The 20,759-nt window shown below is 64.0% G+C and overlaps 1 protein-coding gene across 12 annotated transcripts in view; it reads left to right on the top strand.

Moving 5' to 3' along the window:
* The first annotated feature begins 798 nt into the window (after window positions 1-798).
* The window catches only part of KCNH2 (potassium voltage-gated channel subfamily H member 2), a 105,558-nt gene continuing 85,597 nt past the window's right edge, over window positions 799-20,759 (top strand). For 4 of the 12 annotated variants that reach the window (XM_084620859.1, XM_084620854.1, XM_084620855.1 and 1 more), the window contains exons 1-2: window positions 10,328-11,006; window positions 13,710-13,940. In XM_084620859.1, the coding sequence (XP_084476985.1) occupies window positions 10,931-11,006; window positions 13,710-13,940 (307 nt within the window). In that variant the 5' untranslated portion in view covers window positions 10,328-10,930. Of the gene's footprint in view, window positions 1,278-3,035; window positions 3,120-3,150; window positions 3,169-10,327; window positions 11,007-13,280; window positions 13,299-13,709; window positions 13,941-20,759 lie in introns of those variants that run through there. The other 8 variants (XM_084620853.1, XM_084620847.1, XM_084620848.1 and 5 more) reach the window with 6 other exon arrangements.

The following is a 20,759-nucleotide window of genomic DNA, read 5'->3' as shown; positions in this document are numbered from 1 at the left end:
TGGGGGGCGGAGGGGGAGGCGCTGAGGGGGCAGAGGGGGGTGGTCCCTGGGGTGGGGGTGGTCCCTGGTGTGGGGGTGGAGGGGGGAGGTCCCTGGGGTGGGGGCGGAGGGGGAGGCACTGAGGGCGCGGAGGGGGGAGGTCCCTGGGGTGGGGGTGGAGGGGGAGGCGCTGAGGGGGCAGAGGGGGGAGGTCCCTGGCGTGGGGATGGAGGGGGGAAGCGCTGAGGGGGTGGTCCCTGGGGTGGGGGCGGAGGGGGAGGCACTGAGGGGGCGGAGGGGGGAGGTCCCTGGCGTGGGGGTGGAGGGGGAGGCGCTGAGGGGGCGGAGGGGGGTGGTCCCTGGTGTGGGGATGGAGGGGGGAAGCGCTGAGGGGGTGGAGGGGGGAGGTCCCTGGGGTGGGGGTGGTCCCTGGCGTGGGGATGGAGGGGGGAGGCGCTGAGAGGGCGGAGGGGGGTGGTCCCTGGGGTGGGGATGGAGGGGGGAAGCGCTGAGGGGGCGGAGGGCGGAGGTCCCTGGGGTGGGGGTGGTCCCTGGCATGGGGATGGAGGGGGGAGGCGCTGAGAGGGCGGAGGGGGGTGGTCCCTGGGGTGGGGGCGGAGAGGGAAGTGCTGAAGGGGTGGAGGGGGAGGTCCCTGGGGTGGGGGTGGTCCCTGGCGTGGGGGTGGAGGGGGGAGGCGCTGAGGGGGCGGAGGGGGAGACCCTGGCAGGGGCAGAGCAGGGAGGTGCTGAGTGGGGAGGGGGCTCTGCGCCCATTGATTACTGGATGAGGCAGGGGCTCCCTGTGGAACTATTAGGGAGGGAAAGTGGCCCCAGCACTGGTCACCCTGCCCCGCCCCAGCGCCAGCAGCTGGCTGGGCCGGCCTGCAATTGCAGACTTCAGGGCCCATTAGCTCCTCCTGGCTCCTCTTCCTGTTTCCTGTGGGCCTGGAAGGCTTTGGAGCCACTGGCCCATGAACCCTCTTCCTCCCTCTCTGCGCTGGCTGCCCAAGCCCTTCCTCCTGCGCCTCTCCTGACTCCAGCTCCTCGCCCAGGCCAGCTGCGAGCGCTGGCTGGAGGCGAGGCAGGGACAAGGAATATAGGCAAGGCCGGCTAGTGTCCCTGGCCCAGTGGGTGGGGCAGAGAGCAGGAGGGGTCACTCACTAGGGACTTGTGCCTGCCTTCCTCCCCAGACACGACCTGGACCCAGAGACTGCTGGGAGCCCCAAGGCCCTCCAAGAGGAAGAGCCTGCATGGCCCCAAGTGCCTGACCCGACCATCGCTCTGAGCCCCGCGAGCAGGTGAGAACACAGCATGCTCCCCCAGGAATCTCCACCCGCCTCCCTCTATGCAGCCGGGCCCTGCACCCCAATGCCGCAGCCAGCAGTGACTCCCAGCCAGCGTGAGACACAGATGGGTTATTAGTCCTCAGGAACCCAGCATAGAACAGAGCTTGTTAGCACAGGAAACTGGAAGTTACAGCCAAGTCCAACCTGGGGGGATCCAGAGCCCTGGACTCTTCCTCCCCCAACCCCCCACCCCCACCAAGTCCCAACCAGGAGACTGACCAGCTTCCAGCTGCCCACCCTCATTCACACCCAGGTGCTCTCCTCCTTCCTTTGCTTCTTTCCCGGGCAAACAGGTCCCCTGGCCTCCACCTCTCACTCTTCTCCAACACCTCAAACTGATTCTTGCAGAGGATGGGCCTCGGCCATCAGTTGCCAGGTTACAGAGTGTTGGCCTGGTGTTTTCTGTCCCAGGCAGCCAGTCTGCATCACACCTGCCCTCTAGGGGTCTCTGCAATGATCACACACCCTTATCCCCCCATCTAGACACTTGAGTAACACATAGGGGAAACTGAAAAGGAGTACTTATGGCACCTTAGGGGAAACTGAGGCACACAGTATTCAGACAGAACGTTAAGAACATTCCCACTTTGTCACACTGGGGCACCTCAGTGTGGCTTTAATGGAGAGGCGGGAGACTACAGCTCCCAGCATGCAATGCTCCATGTTGAGCTACGTGGCCATGCTCTGGGCTCAAGATGGAGTGCTGCATGCCGGGAGCTGTGCTCTCCTTGGGCTGCATCTCCTCATGGTGGCTGCATTGCATGGCTGTGCCGACACGCTCTCCAGTCAGGCCCTAGTCGGGGGGTTCGGTGGGGCAGAAGCCGAAGTTGTTTGTGGTGCCAGGGCATGAACCCCAAAGCTGTTGTTCCACTCTGCCCTGCAGATCCAGCCCCGTCCTAGAAGCTCCTTGCTGATGGGATGCTTGTGCAACTGGGATGAATTCCCCTGTTACCCCCCTCCCCCCTCGGAGTAGCTGTGGGTCCTCGAACCACAGGACATAGCTTTCAGCACCTTGGACAGATACCACTGGAATGTGCTGATAGTCCTGGGACGAGCTGTCGGCCTGACAGGACCCAGCAGCTGCTGCTTCCACTCCTGGAGCTTCTCAGGCACAGACTGTTCTCATGGCCTTGGCATTATCCCACCAATGCTGCCCTGAACAGAACAACAGGCCCCTCTAAACTGACACCCCGCCTGCACCCTCTTGCTGCCCTGGATCAGCCTGGTGGGCCCATCTGGCCTGGTTGCCCCCCTCCTTCAGATCAGCCAGTGGGGTTGAATCCCAGAGTCAGCTGCTCTGGCTGCGGGCAGAAAGTGTCATCCATTCCCCTCACAGCCCTTCCCGAGCCCATGAGCCCCTTGCCCCTGCAGGTACTAGTGAGCTGCTGAGTGGCTCCTGCCTGTGTGAGGGCAAAGCCTCAGACACCCCAGAGGGAGGGTGCCAGTGTCACATCCCCGTCCGGGACAGAGATCTGGCTGGGGCTTGTCCCCAGGGGAGCACTAGCAACACAAGGTCTTTTAGGGCCCAGCTCTGCCTGGCCCAGGGGGAGGCTCAGGATGGGACCAAGTAGGCCTTTCCCACTCAAACTCTGTGTTTCTAGAGTGGTCCCCATGGGAAAAGACAAGAACCCCCCTGGTCCGGAGGCTGGGGCATGACTCTCTCCAGCTGCCCCTGCCAGCGTTCATTTTTCCCTTCACCTCCTTTCCTAGCTCCTCCGTCCTTGGGCTGTTCTCAGCAGCAGCACCCTGGCCTATGGGGCAGCCTCCCCAGCAGCAGGAGTGAGAGCCCTTGAGGTGAGCTGCAGCGTGTGTTGGACCGGGATTCCGGAGCAGCAGCAGGGAGGTACCACCAGACGGGGGCAGGGAGAGTGCCCGGGGGGCTGTGGCAATGCAAAGGCGATGGGAGAAGCTCTGGAGAGGCCTGGGCATGGGGGTGCAGGGCAGGCTGCAGGACAGGAGAAGGTGCTGTTAACTCAGGGACTGGGAGACATCAGGGCAGGGGGCAAGATTTGGCCGGGCTGTTTGTAGACCTGACTCATCCTGCAGCCTACATGTCTGTGTATAGGGGGAGGCCCCCCCTCAACACTGGCAGCAACTCTGTACTGACAAAGACCCTCAGCGACAGGCTGACCCCATGGCACCACTGGGTATCCTGCTCGCCCCCTGGGACAGCAGGGGCTGGTCTGGGCCCAAAAGGTGATGGGCTATGACTGCTGCCTGGGAGCCAGCTCTGGGGAACCATGGCACCCATGCTGGCAGTTCTCCCTCTCCCCGGCTCTGCTCGCCTCCCATCTGGCTGCACATGCAGGATGTGGAGATGGGCAGAGGCAGCCGGGCTGGCTTGGGAAGCTGGAGCGGGATCTTCCACCCATCCCCTAAGCAGAGAGAAGACAGCTACAGGCTGGCACTGAGTGAGGGCAGCAGGCAGGCGTTCATCTCCCCCTGGCCCCTGCTAATCAGGAAATGAGGAGTAATCAGGGATCTGGTTTGCGATGGGGCCCGGGAGGCCCAGAGCTCTGCCAGAGAATACCAGGAGAGCTCTCCTGTTGGGAGGGGCCCCTCGGGACCCAGAGCAGAGATTGGGGGACAAGCAGGTCTCACCTGCGAGCTGGATGGCTGAGTATTCACCCTGGGACAGGATTACTGACAAGGGGCCGTGACAAAGCAGTGGGGTTGCCAGGGCCAGGGGCAGGGGAGGGGAGGGAGGGGGCAGTGAGCTGCCACGGCTGCGGAGCTGGGGGTAACTGGGAGATCTCCAGGGGACGGATGGGAGGGATCGAGCCAGGGCAGAAAAATCTGAATGGTAGGAGCTGCTAGAAGGCCCAGATGTGAGCAGCTCTGCACAGAGCTAGTGGGAAACAGGCCCTGCTCCAGAGCTCCTGGCCTAGCCAGCCAGCCAGAGGGCAAGTTACTGCAGTTTAACAAATGGGAATGTGAACTGGGCGTTGAATGCAGAGCTCCTGGGTCCCAGGCCAGCGCCTTGCCCAGGGCCAGCCTCCCTGGCAGGGGCAGAGCTGATCACGACGGGATTCACAGATTTCAAGGCCAGAAGGGAGCATCATCCAGTCTACTCTCCCGCCTAGCACAGGCCCGGGGATTGCCCTAAATTAACTCCTGCTTGGATGAGGGCAGATCCTTCAGAGTGTGCACCTTGGTCTGTTGAGACAGTCCCCTGGGTCCCCTTCTGGGCAGGTAAGGAGCAGGTCCTGTTAAAGCCACAGTGTATCCCAGACAGCACTGTGTTTACATTTCAAATGCTTCCCTGTTCTTCCTCTGCTCAGGCTATCTCCCAGTGTGGCCTAGAGACGCCCAGTGTGTTTGGGTTTGTGGCCTTGCGGCAGTGGAGAGTCTGCCAGGGCCTGGGGGAGGGGGAAGCTGCTGAAAGAACTGTCTGGAAGTGTATAAAGAGCTGTGTTCGGAAACATAAACTGACCTTCTGCCTCTGGCTGCTGGCCAGGGGAGGGGACAGGGCTGAGCAGGGTTATCAAGCTGTTCGTTATGGGGCGTGCTGAGGGAGACAGCGGGGGCAGGGCTGGCAGGGCATAGCACGAGAGAGGGAGGGTGCAGGGCACTCCAGGATCAGAGGTGGATAGAAAATCACATGCAAGGGACCCCGTCATCTCCTGGCAGCATGATATGAATCCCTTGCATGTTGCTGGGAAGCAGCCCCCTGGGGGGTGCATGAGCAGGGGGGTGCAGTGAGTGAGGACTAGCTTGGGGGCAGGGTGGATGCAGTGAATGGGGACTAGGGTGGGTGCAGGGAGCAGGGTGGGATTCTGTGGTGGCCTAGTATGGGGACAGGGTGGATGCTGTAAGAAGGGGCGGGGTGTGTGGGGAGCAGGGTGGGTCCTTGAGGGTAGCAGCATGACATTGCTGTTCTGGAAACCCAGCCTGTTCACGGGGGGTGCTGCGTGGGTGCCCTTGATGGCCTAGTGGCTTTCAACTACCCGAAGGGGGGTTCCAAAGAGGATGGATCTAGACTGTTCTCAATGGTGGCAGATGACAGAACGAGGAGTAATGGTTTCAAGTTGCAGTGAAGGAGGTTTAGGTTGGATATTAGGAAAAACTTTTTCACTAGGAGGGTGGTGAAGCACTGAAATGCGTTACCTAGGGAGGGGATGAAATCTCCTTCCTTAGAAGTTTGTAAGATCAGGCTTGACAAAGCCCTGGCTGGGATGGTTTAGTTGGGGATTGGTCCTGCTTTGAGCAGGGGGTTGGACTAGATGACCTCCTGAAGTCCCTTCCAACCCTGATATTCTATGAGGATCTGAGGTGCGGGCCGAGCAGGCTTCGGGGAGGACCATGGAGCAGCCTCACCCTGGGGCAGCCTTACAGGGCACACCGCTAACATGGCCACTGCTAGGCTGCGTCCTCATCAAAGATAGCCATCCCAAGGGAGGCCAAGTCAGACTGATCCTGGGAAGATGGTGGCTCCTGCAGTGTGAGGGCAGGAGAATGTTGGGGGCATGCAGGGGAGCTGTGTGGGGAAAGGAGAATCTGCAGGGGTAGAGAATCTAGGGGCAGGGACAGGGAGTGTGAAGGGTGGGAAAGGAAGGGCAAACACAGTGGTAGGCGGGGGCAGCAGACTGGAGATCAGATTACAGGGCAGGGGTGGGCAGGGCTGGCAGGGTGAGGAGGCTGCAGTGCTGGCCATGGGCTAGAGGTTGGCCCTGCATGTGCCACTTGGGTGAGAGTGCGGCTGCCCAGCAGGCAATGCCAGCCCTAAGCTTGAGGTGGGTTGTGGGGTCAGGCTGGAGGTTCTGACTGCAGGGGGTTGGCGACTCAGTGAGAGATGCCCTGGGTGTCCAGTCCTGTGCTGAGGTTCTGGGCATCCCAGACCCTTCTGCCCCTCACGAGCCCCTGTCTGGGCACTGGCTGCAGGGACTTGCCCTGGGGACTGATGGTGGTTGGGACCAGGAGCCCGCAGGTGAGAGCACAGCTGGCAGCTTGGCTCAGCTGCATGCAGGAGCAAGAGCAGCACAGGCCTCTCAGCAGCCAGGCGGGGAGAGTCTGTGCTGGGGGCTGCAGGGAGCCCCCACCGAGCCTTCCCTCTGCCCCCCAAACCCTCTCAGCATTTCTGCCTGGGGAGAGGTGGATCCGCTCTGGGGCACGCTGGGTCTTGGTGTGACGAAGTGGGACTGTTCTTAATGTTTCCTCTGAATACTGTAGGGGTGCCTCAGTTTCCCCTAGGCATTTCTTAAGTCTCTAGGGGGTGGGATAAGGGGGTGTAATTGTTGCAGAGCAAAGGGCCAGGGTACATAAATGGCCGACACTCTGTCTCCTGGCAACTGATGGCCTGGGCCCTTCCTCCCTGCAAGGTGATAGCTAAGGCATGGGGTGCTTTGCATGACTACCACGCGTGCCTTAGTTTCCCTGTGTGCTGTGTGGGTAAAGAGGGGGTGGGAGGGGGGTTTGCTGTTGGACACACCGGCCTGCAACCATGATACACTCAGACCATCTGTGGGGGTGGTTGAAGTATATGTCGTCCTGCTTCAGTGAGAGGTGCGGGGAGGGATGGACTTGCTGACCTCTCATGGTCCCTTCCAGCCCTGCATCGCATGTTATTCTACGGTGGCATGTACCCAGGCCCTGGACACACACAGCACAGGCCAGGGCCCTGCCCCAGAGGGCTCTCAGGGCAGACTCAGACACTACACACCAGACATGGGGAGGGCTGCCGGGGAATGAGGAAACAGGCAGAGCAGCCTTTGCCTTGAATAGGAGCCGCCAGTGGTGGGTCTGTGAATCCGGGGTGCTGTCCAGTCCCTCAAGGGGGTCTCTAAGGCCATGCTTACACGGGACACATTTTCTGGCATAGCAGTGTTGGGTGGGGGGATGTTTTCACCGCAAAGCCCCAGCGCAGATGCAGTTACAGTGTTGCGGCTGTAGTGTATTCTGTCCAGGGAACAGGTATCGGCTGTACAGTAGAGCACTACTTTCCTCGCAGAAGCTGCATCTCCACTAGGAAGATGTGTGGATTTAGTTGATGCTGATTTAGTTGGGGTTGGTCCTGCTTTGAGCAGGGGTTGGACTAGATGACCTCCTGAGGTCTCTTCCAACCCTGATATTCTATGATTCTATGAAGGGTTGCTGGTATCATGGTATGACTCTACCAGTGATCCCTTCTAGCATAGACCTTGTCTGAGCGTGTCGTGGCTGCGGGCTGGCGTGTCCTGCTCCAGGGGGTAGGGTGTCACGGAGTCCCCGGGCGATGCTCTGGAACTGCTCCCCATGAAGCCTGTCAGGACTCTGTGGAAGTCGCCTTCCTGTGAGCAGCCTGTCTGCAGGACACACAGCTCACCCAGCTTCCACCTTCCTGGGTCTGACTTTGGAGCATTCAGCATCCTCTGCCCCTCCGTGCGCTTCCCACAGCGAGTGTGCCCAGGAGGGGTCCTGAGGAAGCCAGAGGGTCCTGCCCCTCCTCCTCTGGGCTTTGTCCCTTTCCGGGGCTGGGAGGTCACCTGATTCCTTTGTTCTCCAACCCTTTAGCTCTCACCTTGCAGGGGGGAAGGGCCCAGGCCATCAGTGGCCAGGAAACGGGGTGTCGGCCATTCTCTGTGTCCAGACCCCTGCACATACCTGCCCTCTAGGGCTCTGCAACAATCATACACCCTTACCCCACCACCTAGAGACTTAAGAACTGCCTAGGGGAAACTGAGGCACCCCCACACTATTCAGAGGAAACATTAAGAACAGTCCCACTTCGTCACATAGGGTGATCTGAATGTGTCGTGGCTGCGGGATGGCGTGTCCTGCTCCAGGGGATAGGGTGGTGTGAGTGTGTCGTGGCTGCGGGCTGGCGTGTCCTGCTCCAGGGGGTAGTGAGGTCTGTTCCTCTCTCCCACAAGGAGAAGTGCTCTTGGCTGCAGACAGTGAGCATGCAAGGACGTGTGCTATGCGCCCAGGCTGGAGGCAGGGAGCCAGGCAGGGATTCCGCAGTGCGTTTGCATTTTGCTCTCTAAGGATAGGCTGGTTCAGTGGTTTGCCCAGGCCTGGTTGCTCAGTGATCGGCGTCTAGGGGCAGGTCTGCGTACCTTGCTGGGCAGAGCTGCAAGAGTTCACGATGTCACCTAGTCAGCGTGTGTCCGCCTCCCTGGCCCACCCCTCTCTGGTAACGAGGAACTGTGGCTGTGGGGCACTTCAGCTCTTTCTGTCCCCACGGAGAGCTCTGTCCGCCTGTAACCACCCTGCCCCAGTCGCGGTCCTACTCCAGAGGCGGAGTGGGGTGCCTGGCAGGGGGGCAGTGGTGGTGGTGCCTGGCTGGGGGGCAGTGCCTGGGGCCAGAGGCAGAGTGGGGTGCCTGGCTGGGGGGCAGTGCCTGGGGCCAGAGGCAGAGTGGGGTGCCTGGTAGGGGGGCAGTGGTGGGGGGGTGGGGTGCCTGGCTGGGGGGCAGTGCCTGGGGCCAGAGGCACAGTGGGATGCCTGGCAGGGGGCAGTGGTGGGGGGGCGGGGTGCCTGGCTGGGGGGCAGTGCCTGGGGCCAGAGGCGGAGTGGGGTGCCTGGCAGGGGGGCAGTGGTGGGGGGGGTCCCTGCTCCAGTCACTGGCCGGGGATGGGTCTATGGTTTCCAGGGCAGGACACCTGCAGCAGCAGTAGACAGCTTTGGGACGATAGCTCCCAAGAGGGGGGTGGGGGGGTGGCTCAGCCTCCTCCCAATAGCACCAGAGCCCCTGGTGCCCAGCTGGAATGGGCCATGACCAGAGGACCGCTCTGCTCCTCAGAGGGAGAGGGGCTTGGGGGCACTCCACCTGGGGCCCCCTCTTCCAAGGAGCTGCTGCCATCTTGGCTGAGCCCAAGCAGAGAGCTGGGAGCTGAGGGGTGATGGCAGGTGACTGAGGGGTCGGTAAAGGTCTGTTCAGGAGAGAGGCAGGCAGCCAGCTGCAGAGAAGGGGGCCAAGGAGGGGAGGCCTGGTGGGCCTGGGGCAGAGATGGGGCAGCAGGCGAGTAATGAGGCCTGGGGCAGGGGAAGTGCTGGGTGGGCACCATGGTGGTAATGTAGGGAGGGAATGGAGAGAGCATGGAGGTGCCTGGATGGCCAGAGGCGGTCCAGTGGGAGGATGGGATGCATTGGGCCAGAGAGCGTCCAGTGGGGGCTGGGAGAGCAGCAGAGTGGGGGGATGCGGAGCCTGGCTGGGGGGCAGTGCCTGGGGCCAGAAGCGGTCCGGTGGGGGGTGGGGTGCCTGGCTGGGGAGCAGTGCCTGGGGCCAGAGGGGCTCTGATGGGGGGGGCTGGCTGGGGGGCAGTGCCTGGGGCCAGAGGGGGGACAGGGTGCCTGGCAGGGGGGCAGTGCCTGGGGCCAGAGGGGCAGTGGTGGGGGGTGGGGTGCCTGGCTGGGGGGCAGTGCCTGGGGCCAGAAGCGCAGTGGGGTGCCTGGCAGGGGGGCAGTGGTGGGGGGGGCGGGGTGCCTGGCTGGGGGGCAGTGCCTGGGGCTGAAGGGGGTCCAGTGGGGGCCGGGGTGCCTGGCTGGGGGGCAGTGCCTGGGGCCAGAGGCGGAGTGGGGTGCCTGGCAGGGGGGCAGTGGGGGCCGGGGTGCCTGGCTGGGAGGCAGTGCCTGGGGCCAGAGGCGGAGTGGGGTGCCTGGCAGGGGGGCAGTGGTGGGGGGGCGGGGTGCCTGGCTGGGGGGCAGTGGTGGGGGGCCGGGGGGCCTGGCTGCGGGCCAGTGCCTGGGGCCAGAGGCGCAGTGGGGTGCCTGGCTGGGGGGCAGTGGTGGGGGGGGCCGGGGGGCCTGGCTGGGGGGCAGTGCCTGGGGCCGGTGGGGGGGCGGGGTGCCTGGCTGGGGGGCAGTGCCTGGGGCCAGAGGCGCAGTGGGGTGCCTGGCTGGGGGGCAGTGCCTGGGGCCGGTGGGGGGGCGGGGTGCGTGGCTGGGGGGCGGGGCCTGGGGCCGGTGGGGGGCCGGAGGGGGGCGGGGCCCAGCGGTCCGTGCGCCCCCTGCCCAGGACCAGCCATTGGCTGCGCCGCGCCCCCAGCGCGCAGCCGGCCTGGCCCCCCCGCGCCGCGCCGCGCCCCCCCGCCCGGGCCGGGCCGGGCCGGGCCCCCGCGCTGCGCAGGCCGGGCAGGGTCGGGGACCGCGGGCGCCTGGGGGCCGGGGCCGGGCCATCCGATCCGATCCGATCCGATCCGTGCGCCCGGCTCCCCGCGCCGCCGCCCTGCCTAAATAAGGGGCGCCGCCGCCGCCGCCGGGAGCCGAGCCAGCCGGGCGGGGCGGGACGGGACGGGACGGGGCGCGGCGCGGCAGCCGGCGGCAGGTGCACGGTCCCCGGGAGCCCCCCGCGCCCGGCCCGGGGGAGGGCGGACGCGGCGTTAACCCCTCCGGGCCCGGAGGCGCAGCCCGCATCCTCCCCGCAGCCAGGGCGCGGAGCCCGGCCGCCGGCCCCTCCCCCTCGCCGCTCGCGGGGCCGGAGCAGAGCCGCAGCCCCGGGGTGGGGAACCGCCCGAGTGAGCCCCGGAGCCGAGCGCAGCGGGACCCTCCGCCCGCGCCTCCGGGACTGACCCTGCGCCCGGGACAGAGGGGCCCAGGCAGGGCCCTGCTGGGGCGCCGGGCTAGTGGGGCCCCGAGGAGAGGGGCCGGGGCCGGGGCCGGCGGCCTCCCCCCATGGGATAAGCAGCATGCCCGTCCGGCGCGGGCACGTCGCCCCCCAGAACACCTTCCTGGACACCATCATCCGCAAGTTCGAGGGGCAGAGTAAGTGCGGGGCCTGGGAGTGTGTCCGAGCCCTGTGTGTGTCCCCGTGTCCCCCAGCCCCTGTGTGTGTCCTAGCCTTTGTGTGTGTCCTTGTGTCCCCCAGCCCCTGTGTGTGTCCTAGCCTTTGGGTATGGGGGGGTACCCTGTGTGTGTCCCTGGGTCCCCCAGCCCCTGTGTGTGTCCTAGCCTTTGTGTGTGTGTGGGTGCCCTGTGTCCCCCAGCCCCTGTGTGTGTCCCAGCTCTGTGTGTGTGGGGGGGGTGCCCTGTGTCCCCCAGCCCCTGCGGGTGTGCGTCCCCCCAGCCCCTGCGGGTGTGCGTCCCCCCAGCCCCTGCGGGTGAGTGGAGGGAGTGTGCCCTGCATGTGTCTCCCAGGCCTTGCATGTGTCCGGGTGTGTGTCCCAACCTCTGTGTGAGCATATGTGTGGGGAGGGAGTGCCCCTGTGAGTGCCCCCAGTATGCATGTAGGGGGGGAGGATGCCCCTGCATATCCCCCAGCCCCTGTGTGTGCATTTGCTCCCTGTGTGGGGGGCAGAGGGTGCCCCTGTGTATGCGTGTTTAGGGTGTGTATGTGCCATGTGTATGTTTGTGTGCGGGGGGGGGTGTCCCTGTGGGGGGGAAGGGAAGCCCCAGTTTTGTGCGCTTGGGAGCGAGATGTGTGGCCCAGTTTATTGGTGAGTCAGCAGCAGGGGAAATTGGATCTGTGTGTCCTGACTGAGTTAATATGCCCAGGAGGCTGAGGCTGGGCACAGGCCCATGCCGTGGGGCACTCCAGCAGCTGGGTGCTAGGAAAACCAGGTTGGAATGGGGGCAGTTCCTGTCTGTGCCCATTGCAGATTATGTGCCAGGCTGGGAGATGCCTTTGTGGACAGCGGATCATTGTGGGGCTGGGCCTGGCAGCGCCTGAGTTCGCTGCCTGACTCTGCCCTGGTGTAACTGTGACCTGCTCTGTGCCTCAGTTTCCTAATCTGTAGGGTGGGGCTGACCCTCCCGTCCATGCTCTGAAGGTGACTCTGAGGAGGGCTGTCTGGAAAGCAGGCTTGGCTCTGCTGGTGTCTGGGCTGGCTGGGGGACAGGACGGGCTGCAGGAGAATCGGTCTCTGGACAGGGCCAGCAGCCCGGCCTTTGACAAAGGGCATGTGTTTGCTAGGGCTGGTACAGAGCTATGCCAAGGGCTGGGGGCCTTAGTGGGTACCGGCATGTACACTCACACGTGGGACTGCTGTGTACCTGGGCGAGTCCTGCTCTGCCCCAGCCTGTGCACGGTGGGTGCTGGGGTGGAGGAAGTCAGTCAGTTCTCAGCGTAGCGGTGTGATTGCTCAAAGGTGACAAGTGATGTCCGGTGTGGGTGTGGTCTGGGGGTGTGCTGTGGTGGGCTGTTCTTACACGTGGTCATGTGGGGTGCGTCTCCTTTCCTTGCCCACATGGGCCTGCAGCCTCACCCCACCCGCTGTGTGAATCTTGTTGTGCTGGGGTGGGGTAAGGGTTGGGATGTCCCTGGTCTGGGCAGATGCCCACCTGGGAGCTGTGGCAGTGGCTGGATGGCCAGCCCAGGGAGAACGCCTCTTGCAGGGCTGCCCTGGCTGTGGCAGAGAGCTGCTTCCCCCACCTGCGCAGGCAGGACACTGCCGGAGGCAGCCTCTCTTGCCAGAGACCCCAGGGCTCCGGAGCAGGGGGAGGCGCGGCAGCTGCTCCTGGGCAGCCTGGCCAGGGGCCTGCAGGCAGGGGAGGCAGCTTGCAGGCCCCAGGCCTCAGGGTTGTTTATTCCCAGCGGGCTGCTACTGGCACCGGCTGCCCTGGCAGGTCTGCGAATGCAAAGGCTCCTGCAGATGCAGCGAGCGCGGCGAGTAAACAAGCAGCGAGAGACGCTGCCCTGGCTCCGGAGCAGCGAGAGGGAAGGCCCAGGACGAGGAAAGCAGGGAACTGGGGTTGGGTTTGAAGGGCACCAGCCAAGGGGGGGTAGGGTGGTAGGAGGGGGCTGCGGGTCGGCAGCGAGGGGCTCCAGTAGAGCTAGGTTTGGCGGTCTGAGGCTGGGATAGTTTTGCAGAGTGCCTCCAGTCCTACCCATGACCCGCGAGAAGCCAGGCGGGGCTGAAGCGTCTCCGCTCGTCTGTAGCAGTGTGAAGGCCAGCGCAGGGAGGCGGGGGTGGGGGTGGTGATGGGGCCAGGCTCTGGCTGTTCCCTCCTGCGCCGGCTGTGCTTGGCACTTGCAGAATCGGCTGCTCACAGGGGAGCCGGGCAATGCAGAGGCAGCATCTGCAGCCCTGGGTGTCTGGTGGAGGCTGTGGGCATCCGGTCAGCGGGGCCAGCCCCATGCGCTGTGTGTGGGGGGCGGCAGCAGGATCCGCAGCACCTGTGGTCCCCTGTGATTCCCTCCTGTGGGTGGCCGCAGGGCATGGCAGATGGAGTCCCTGGCCCCCCCGGTCTTGCCAACGGGTCATTTTGGGACGCTGCACTTCTCTGCAGTGCATTGGCCCTGGCCCATGAGGGGAGACCCCAGCAGGCCTGCTCAACCCCGGATTGAATGGAGGCCGGAGCTGGCCCTGGGCTGGGTTGCAGGGCCTGGGTCTGACTGATCGGGGTGGGAGCCTGGCTTCTGTCTGGGCAGGGTGTGTGTTGGGGGGTGGGAGTGGGCAGGCTGTGGGGGCAGCCCCAAGGGTAGCCACGCTGCCAGCTGCCCATCCTCTCATTGCCTCTCCCCTGCAGGCCGGAAGTTCATCATCGCCAATGCCCGGGTGGAGAACTGTGCTGTGATCTACTGCAACGATGGCTTCTGCGAGCTGTGCGGGTACACGCGGGCCGAGGTCATGCAGAAGCCGTGCACCTGTGACTTCCTGTACGGGCCCCGCACCCAGCGCAGCGCGGCCGCCCAGATTGCCCAGGCCCTGCTGGGCTCCGAGGAGCGCAAGGTGGAGATCTGCTTCTACCGCAAGGACGGTAGGGACCCCCAGGCTGCACCGCTGGGCTGGGGGTGGGGGCCCGGGCGTGGGGACATGGCACCGTGCTGGGGGTAGGGGGCTGGGGCGGAGATGCGGTGCTGGAGTGGGGGGCTGGGTGCGGGAAGGCTGTGCTGTTGGGGGGTTGGGGGTGGGGGCGTGGCACACTGCTAGGGGTGGGGGGGCTGGGGGCTGGGGGCACGGCACCATGCTGGGGGTGGGGGGCCAGGCACGGGGACATGGCCCCATGCTCAGGGTGGGGGGCCGGGCGTGGGGACGCTGTGCCGTGCGGGGGGTAGGGGGCCGGGAATGGGGACGCGGCGTCATGCTGGAGGTTGGGGGCCCAGCGTGGGGATGCGGCACTACTTGTAGATGTGAGGGGGGGAAAGGAGGAGGTGGCACCCCTCTCTCTGCCTCAGCATTGAGGTGACGGTCTGGTCCCGGTGGCTGGGGGAGGTATTTGGAGCTGGTCCCTTCCTGCCCCATGGCGTGCGCCGTCTCTGTGGGGTGGCAGGGCCTGTGCTCGGCGGAGGGTGTGATTGCTCCCATGCGGGGGGTCAGTGAACCATGGAATGGCAGGCATCAGAGAGTCAACCCGCCCCCAGCCATTGTGTTGTGCCCACGGGCCGAGGAACTGGCCCAGGGTCCTGGGGTGTCTGTTGGATCAGGGCATTGGGCCGTGGGGTCCCAAGTTCTCTGCCAAACCCAAACATTTGTCTCCAGAGGAAAGGCCCCAGATCCCGCCCTGCCGGTCCCCCGCCTTGGGGCCTGATTGAAGATGGTGCCCACTAGAGGGAAAAGGCCCCGCATCCCATCCCACCTTCCAGAGCCAGCCAGTCCCCTCCCATGACCACTTTCCAAGCAGGGGTAGAGAGAGCCCAGGGGCCATGGGGGCAGGGCTGTGGGGCCTGGCAGCTCCGTGGGGTCCCCATGCCCATCCCTGTGTGCTCTTGCAGGCTCACCCACCGTGCTGCCTGGTGGCGATTTACGATTATTTGTGTGCATGTGAAAGCTGCCGTCCGTCACGGGCAGACAGACCCTTGAGTTAACTGCCTGCTAAGGCTAGGCAGTGTGGCGTGGCTTGGCGATCAATCAGTGGTGCTGAGGATTGCTGCAGGGTGGGTGGCTCTTGGCGCCATGGCAGCCCTTGGCACGGCCAGCTGGGTGCTGGCTCGGGGGATGTGAGTCTGCGGTCCCCAGCACCTTCCTGCACTCCGAGGGTGAGTGCTGTGGCTCCAAGTAACACACAGTGCGTCTGGCACCCTGCAGCACCAAGCGTCCGAGTCCCACACGCCCCGTCCTGTGGCGCTGCCCTTACTGGCTGGGGAAGAGCGGCCGAGCCAGACACTCGCCAGTGGCTCTGTCTCCTGCCCAGCAAGCCCTGATCTGGCAGTGGGATGGGGCAGGGCCATTCCCTCCCAGAAAGGAGAGCCAGTCACCCCATCCTTCCTGTGGGGCGTTCCTCTTCCAGCCATGGCTGGCTGGGGGACCCTGGGCAAGTCCCTTCCCCAGCTGGAACCTGCGGCTGCTGCTCCGGCCCTGCCCCGGCTGCTGGTGCAGAGCGCTGAGCCTTGCTGTAGCCCTGTGGCACTGTGCAGTGCTGCGGTGGGGTGCTGGGAGGGGTGGGCCTGGCCCCTTGCTTGCCACTGGCTTACCCCTGCGAGTGCCTTGGGGCTCAGAGAACGGCTCGACATTCTTCTCACTGGGGGGAGCAGAAGGCGTCCCTGGGGGCGGGGGGCAGGCTGACTCCATTATGCCCCTGCCTCTTGGGCGGGGTATTCCCTCCGTGCTCTCCTTGCCCACAGGACCTCTCCACGCTCTGCTTCCCTGCCACTGGGCCCAGGGCACAGAGATTTTGCCTGTGGATGAAGTGGCTGGAGGGAAACCTTTCCAGCTTGTGCTTGTCACGGAGTCCCTGGGCCATGCTCTGGATCTGCTTCCTACGAAGCCAGTCAGGACTCTGGGGAAGTCTCCTTTCTGTGAGCAGCCTGTCTTCAGGACACACAGCTCACCCGGCTTCCACCTTCCTGGGTCTGACCTCGGAGCATTCAGCCTCCTCTGCCCCTCCGTGCACTTCCCACAGCGAGTCCGCCCAGGGAGTCCTGCACCCCAACTTCGCAGTCAGACGTGACTCTCAGCCAGCCAGTAAAACAGAAGGTTTATTAGATGACACGAACATGGTCTAAATCAGAGCTTGTAGGTACAGAGAACAGGACCCCTCAGCCGGGTCCATTTTGGGGGGCAGTGAGCCAGACAACTACGTCTGTACTTCACTCCTTGTCCCCAGCCAGCCCCAAACTGAAACCGTCCTCCTCTGGGCTTTGTCCCTTTTCCCAGGCCGGGAGGTCACCTGATTTCTTTGTTCTCCAACCCTTTAGCTCTCACCTTGCAGGGGGAAAGGGCCCAGGCCATCAGTTGCCAGGGTGTCGGCCATTCTCTGTGTCCAGACCCCTGCACACATCTGCCCTCTAGGGCTCTGCAATGATCATACACCCTTCTCCCACCACCTAGATACTTAAGAACTGCATAGGGGAAACTGAGGCACCCCCACACTATTCAGAGGTAACATTAATAACAGTCCCGCTTCGTCACAGTGCTGTGCTCCCAGGCAGGCCAAGTGGTGGCTGCTCCAGGCTGGCTGTTTTGGGGGGGCAGGATGCACCCCTCTCTGGGGTGCCAGCTCTCTCCTGCAAGGAGGGTGTGTGGGCGGGGGGCTCCCAGGATGGGACTAGCCATTTCTGCAGCGTGGCAGGGAATGATGCCCTGGCCAGCCTGCCATTAGCCTGCGGCCATGAGCCAGTGCCCACAGGCCCCCAGTGTGTGTGCCATTGCCCCAGATCCCTGCTTTGTTTGGGCTGCCCAGGGAGGCTGAGTGCAAAGGGACCTTGTGACTGCCATGTGAACGCTGAGTGCTCCCACACGATGGAGTGCTGGCAGGCCAGCTGCTTCGCTGTGGTTACCCCTGCTGGCGACCAGTCCTCTCCCACTGTCTGCTCTCGTCCCACTGTCCCACTGATGGTCGGGTGCCAGACTGCCACCTGGGAGTAGGTGACAGCTGCTTGGAGTGTGAAGAACACTGTTGAAGTTCAGCTAGCTCTGGGGAGGAGGGCTGCCACCAGACTGGGAGGGAGAATGTGGCTGAGCCCTGAGCCATACTCCAGGTCTCGCTGTGGGGGGGCTGCGGAGTTTTGCTGGCCAGGCTCAGCAGACTGGAGCAGAGATGCACACATGGCCACTGCAGTGTGGGGCTGAGTGGGTGCTGTGGGTTAGGGGTCTGGCACTTTGCTTGGTGCTAGGAACCATCCTCCTGCAGGCCCCATGTGAACACTCGGGGGGTGGATGCAGGGCCAGGATCACAGCAGGGCCTGGAGCATGTCCCTGTGGGGGAGCTGGCCCTCCCACACCAGGTGTCTCTGCTCTTGCACGGGCAGCTGCCTCCGGCTCTCATCAGCCTTCCCCGGTTCCGGCCAGCAGCGTAAACAGAGCTGGTTCCCAGCTGCCGGCCCCTCTTGGCTCTGCACCCACAGCCGGGACCTAAGGACAACGGGTCCTGGCACAGCCAGGCAATTCCCGCCCCTTCCCTGCCCCTGGGGCTCCCTATTCCTGGGCTGGGAGGCAGCTTGGGGGTGAGGGGAGCGTCGGGTGTGATAAGCTGTGTGTCAGGTGCAGGCTGGGGGGCATGGCCTGTTGGAAACAGTCCCACTCCCGGGCTCCTCTCCCCATAATCCAAGGGGGTCCAGCTGTAACCCAGGTGGGATGTGAGCTGCTATCCTGGGCCTGAGGGGGCAAGGAGCTGGAAGATGGGGTGTGTGTGTAATGCTGGACCAGGGGGTTGTGGGCACGAGGAGGGGCCTGTAAAGTGGGGTGGGGGTAGCTGTCTGTAATGCTGGGCCTGGGGGCAGGAGGGAGGGGGGCTGTAAAGCCGGACAGGGGCTGGCTGAGCAGCAAGGGGAAGCTATGGGGTTTGCACCTGGTGGTGGTGGTGGGGCAGGGCGGTGAGGAGATGCTGAAGCAAGGGTCACTTTCCCAGCAATGCTCTGGGCTGCCCGCTCCCGTGACAGACAGGCCCTGCCCTGGTGAGGGGACTGGAGAAGCCCCACCGGTGCGTGGTGGCCTGGGACTCCAGCTGGCCCGGTTTGCCCTGATCCGCTTGCTGCCGGGCTCTGGCGTTCTGATGGCAGGGTGTCTCAGGTGCCGGCACTGCTGTTTTCAGGGCTTTCCCGTCCATAGTTCACTGGCCTGGAGGTTGGCATCGCTCCGCCGGCCGAGGAGCCAAGCTGCAGCCAGCACCTCCTGCAGGTCGCGCTGCCTACAGCCCAACTCAGTCCCTCACCTTCCTGCCCCCTTCCTGCACGCTGGCCTGCCACATCTCCCCAGGGAAGGGCAGGGCAGGGGGGCTCCTCCTGGGGCCAAGAGCTGCCCCTGCTGCACTTCCCCAGGCTCTGACAGATAGTTCCAGAGCTGAGCCACCGAGAGGGCACCTGCAGCACCAGGACCTTGCACCCAATCCCTGGCTCCCTTGGGCCCTAGCTTGGCATGATGCCCTTAAATCATCCCCTAGCTTGAGCACTGGCTCAGCCCTGGTGGGGGGCGGGGGGGAGACATGCCATGCGGGCTCCGAAGCCTTGCATCTCCAGGCCTATTCGTAACAGGGCTTGGTGATGGAGGTTGGCTGGCCCCACCACTGTGGGGGAGCCCTGGAGAGCATGAGCAATGGGGGCTGTGCGCTGCAGCCCGCCTGTCCTGGGTTAGCAAGGGGAGTGTGCCATGGGGTGCACGCCCGGGGACCGTGTGCATGCCCGGGAGCTGTGCCCCACGCATACAGTCATCCATGGGAGAGTGAGACCCCCTGGGGGAGCACTGGGGATGGCCCGGCTGAGACATGTGGTAGTGGCTCCTGGAGTCAAGGGCCAGGGCCTCACGCCTGTGGTTACGGTGTCAGTTGCCTGCACCCTGGGGCCCCACCGGACAGCACTGTTGACTCAGCATGTGACTTATCATGCCATATTGGTAAAGCTTGAGCTCAGCAGGTGGATGGTTTCCCCCGATTGTTGTTTTCTGCAGGAAAGCCACCCCTTAGCAACGGGTTTTCTGGGGGCTCATGGATTCAGCATGTTGGTTTATTTCACAGTTTGAAGAGATTGAGACATTTAGCCCTTAACATATTTAAGCAGATTTATTTTTAGAAAGAAAAAGTTCTAATTTGAGCAACAAAACCAGAAATCTGTTTTCAATGAAATAGTCCTGTTTTTCCCCCAAAATATCAGTTTTTTATCCACCTGGGAGCATCTGGTCCCCTCCCCCACTACAGCTTCCTGGCCTGGGGCAAGGAGCTGCCCTCTCCACTGTGCAGAGAGGGTGCCCAGGAGTCAGTGTCTGGGGCTCCCGCCCCCTTGGATCCCTCTGTCCTGGCGCTGCGCAGGGCGATGGGGACTGCAGTGGGGCCCTGACCTCTGTCTCCATCCATTGCAGGGCTGAAGCCACTTTGATGTAGGGCCCCGAGGTGGCGATTTTTTGGCCTGCAGGTTTGACTGGCAGCAGGCCCCCATATCCAGTGTGGGGAACAGAGCCTTTCCCCTCTCAAGGCGCTGGCCAAGCGGCTGGCCCCAAGCTGGAGGAGGCTGGGCCCTGTGTGTGCTGCTCCCTGCTGGCCAGCTGGGCTGGGAGCATGGTGTGCTGGGCTCCCCCTCCCCCCTTTGGCAGCAGAGCTGCCGCTGACAGCTGTGTACGCCTCGTGTCTCCAGGCCGCTGCGGCTCTGGCCAGCCTCACTGAGCCCCTCCAGACAGGCTGAGGAATGAGCCACTGGGATGGGAGGGGTGTTCGGCCTAGCGCTCCCTACGCTCTGCCCTGATCCCAGCTGCCAGAGCCCCCTCGGGCCCCGCAGTGAATGGGGTGGGCCTGTGGGACATCCTGGGCCAGCCTTGGGGGGGAGCCGGTTCTGTCAGGGGGTCCAGTCTGCCCAGGCCAGACAGGAGGCTATGGCCTGGGGACAGTACTGCCCGTTCCTGCCTGCAGTGCCACGCCTTCTCTATCGCCCCCTCCCGGGGCCGGGTTCAGCTTGGCCTCCTGGCTGGGTATGGGAGTGGGGGGGTCCCTGGCAGGACAAGGGAATTGCGCCCACTTCCTCCTGTCCCTGTCCTACACGCTGGCTCCAGTCGCCCCCCCCCCCCCCGGGCTGGACTGGGCTCTGGGCCCCATCCCTGCCTGTTCCCCTCTAGTGGTGGGCTCTGTGCTTGGCCCATGTCCCTGCAGCGAGGACCTGTCCCTGCCAAAAGGGACGTATGGTCACCCTAGCATGGGGGGTTGAGTTGGTGTAACTGTGTCTATCAGAGGTGTGGATATTTCACAGTTACAGCCATAGGGGTCTATAGTGCAGGCCTGCCCCGAGTACCTGTGTCTGTCACTCTCTGGGGACAGCCTGTGTCCCTGAGCTCAGTCACCCGACACTGGGCATTGTCCTTCGCAGAGCCCTGCTGAGCTCCCTGCTCGCTGGCTGGAGCTTGCTGCTGGTGGGTGTCAGATGTCCAGTCCTGGGGGTTCCCTGAGTCCTCTTTGATCTCAGTTCCTTCTAGGCAGGCTTCATGACCCCAGTGAGGGGGGACCGAGACATCTCAGTCTCCTGCTCCTCCCCAGGAGCACTGTACCCTTCTGTACTTGCCCAGGGTACCCACCTGGCAGCTCAGTCAGTCACTGCCGGGCACAGCGTTCATTGGAACATCACAGAAAGTGCCTTGTTGGTCACAGGGGCTCTCAGTGGGGCGCTGCAGCTGTGGGCTCTCAGTGGGGCGCTGCGAGCTGGGCTGTGGGGCGCTGGGGCTG

The sequence above is a fragment of the Lepidochelys olivacea genome, assembly GCF_965140295.1.
Source record: "Lepidochelys olivacea isolate rLepOli2 genome assembly, chromosome: 2".
Taxonomy (NCBI): domain Eukaryota; kingdom Metazoa; phylum Chordata; order Testudines; family Cheloniidae; genus Lepidochelys; species Lepidochelys olivacea.
The sequence above is the reverse complement of the archived record's forward strand: the minus strand, read 5'-3'. Positions and strand labels throughout refer to the sequence as shown.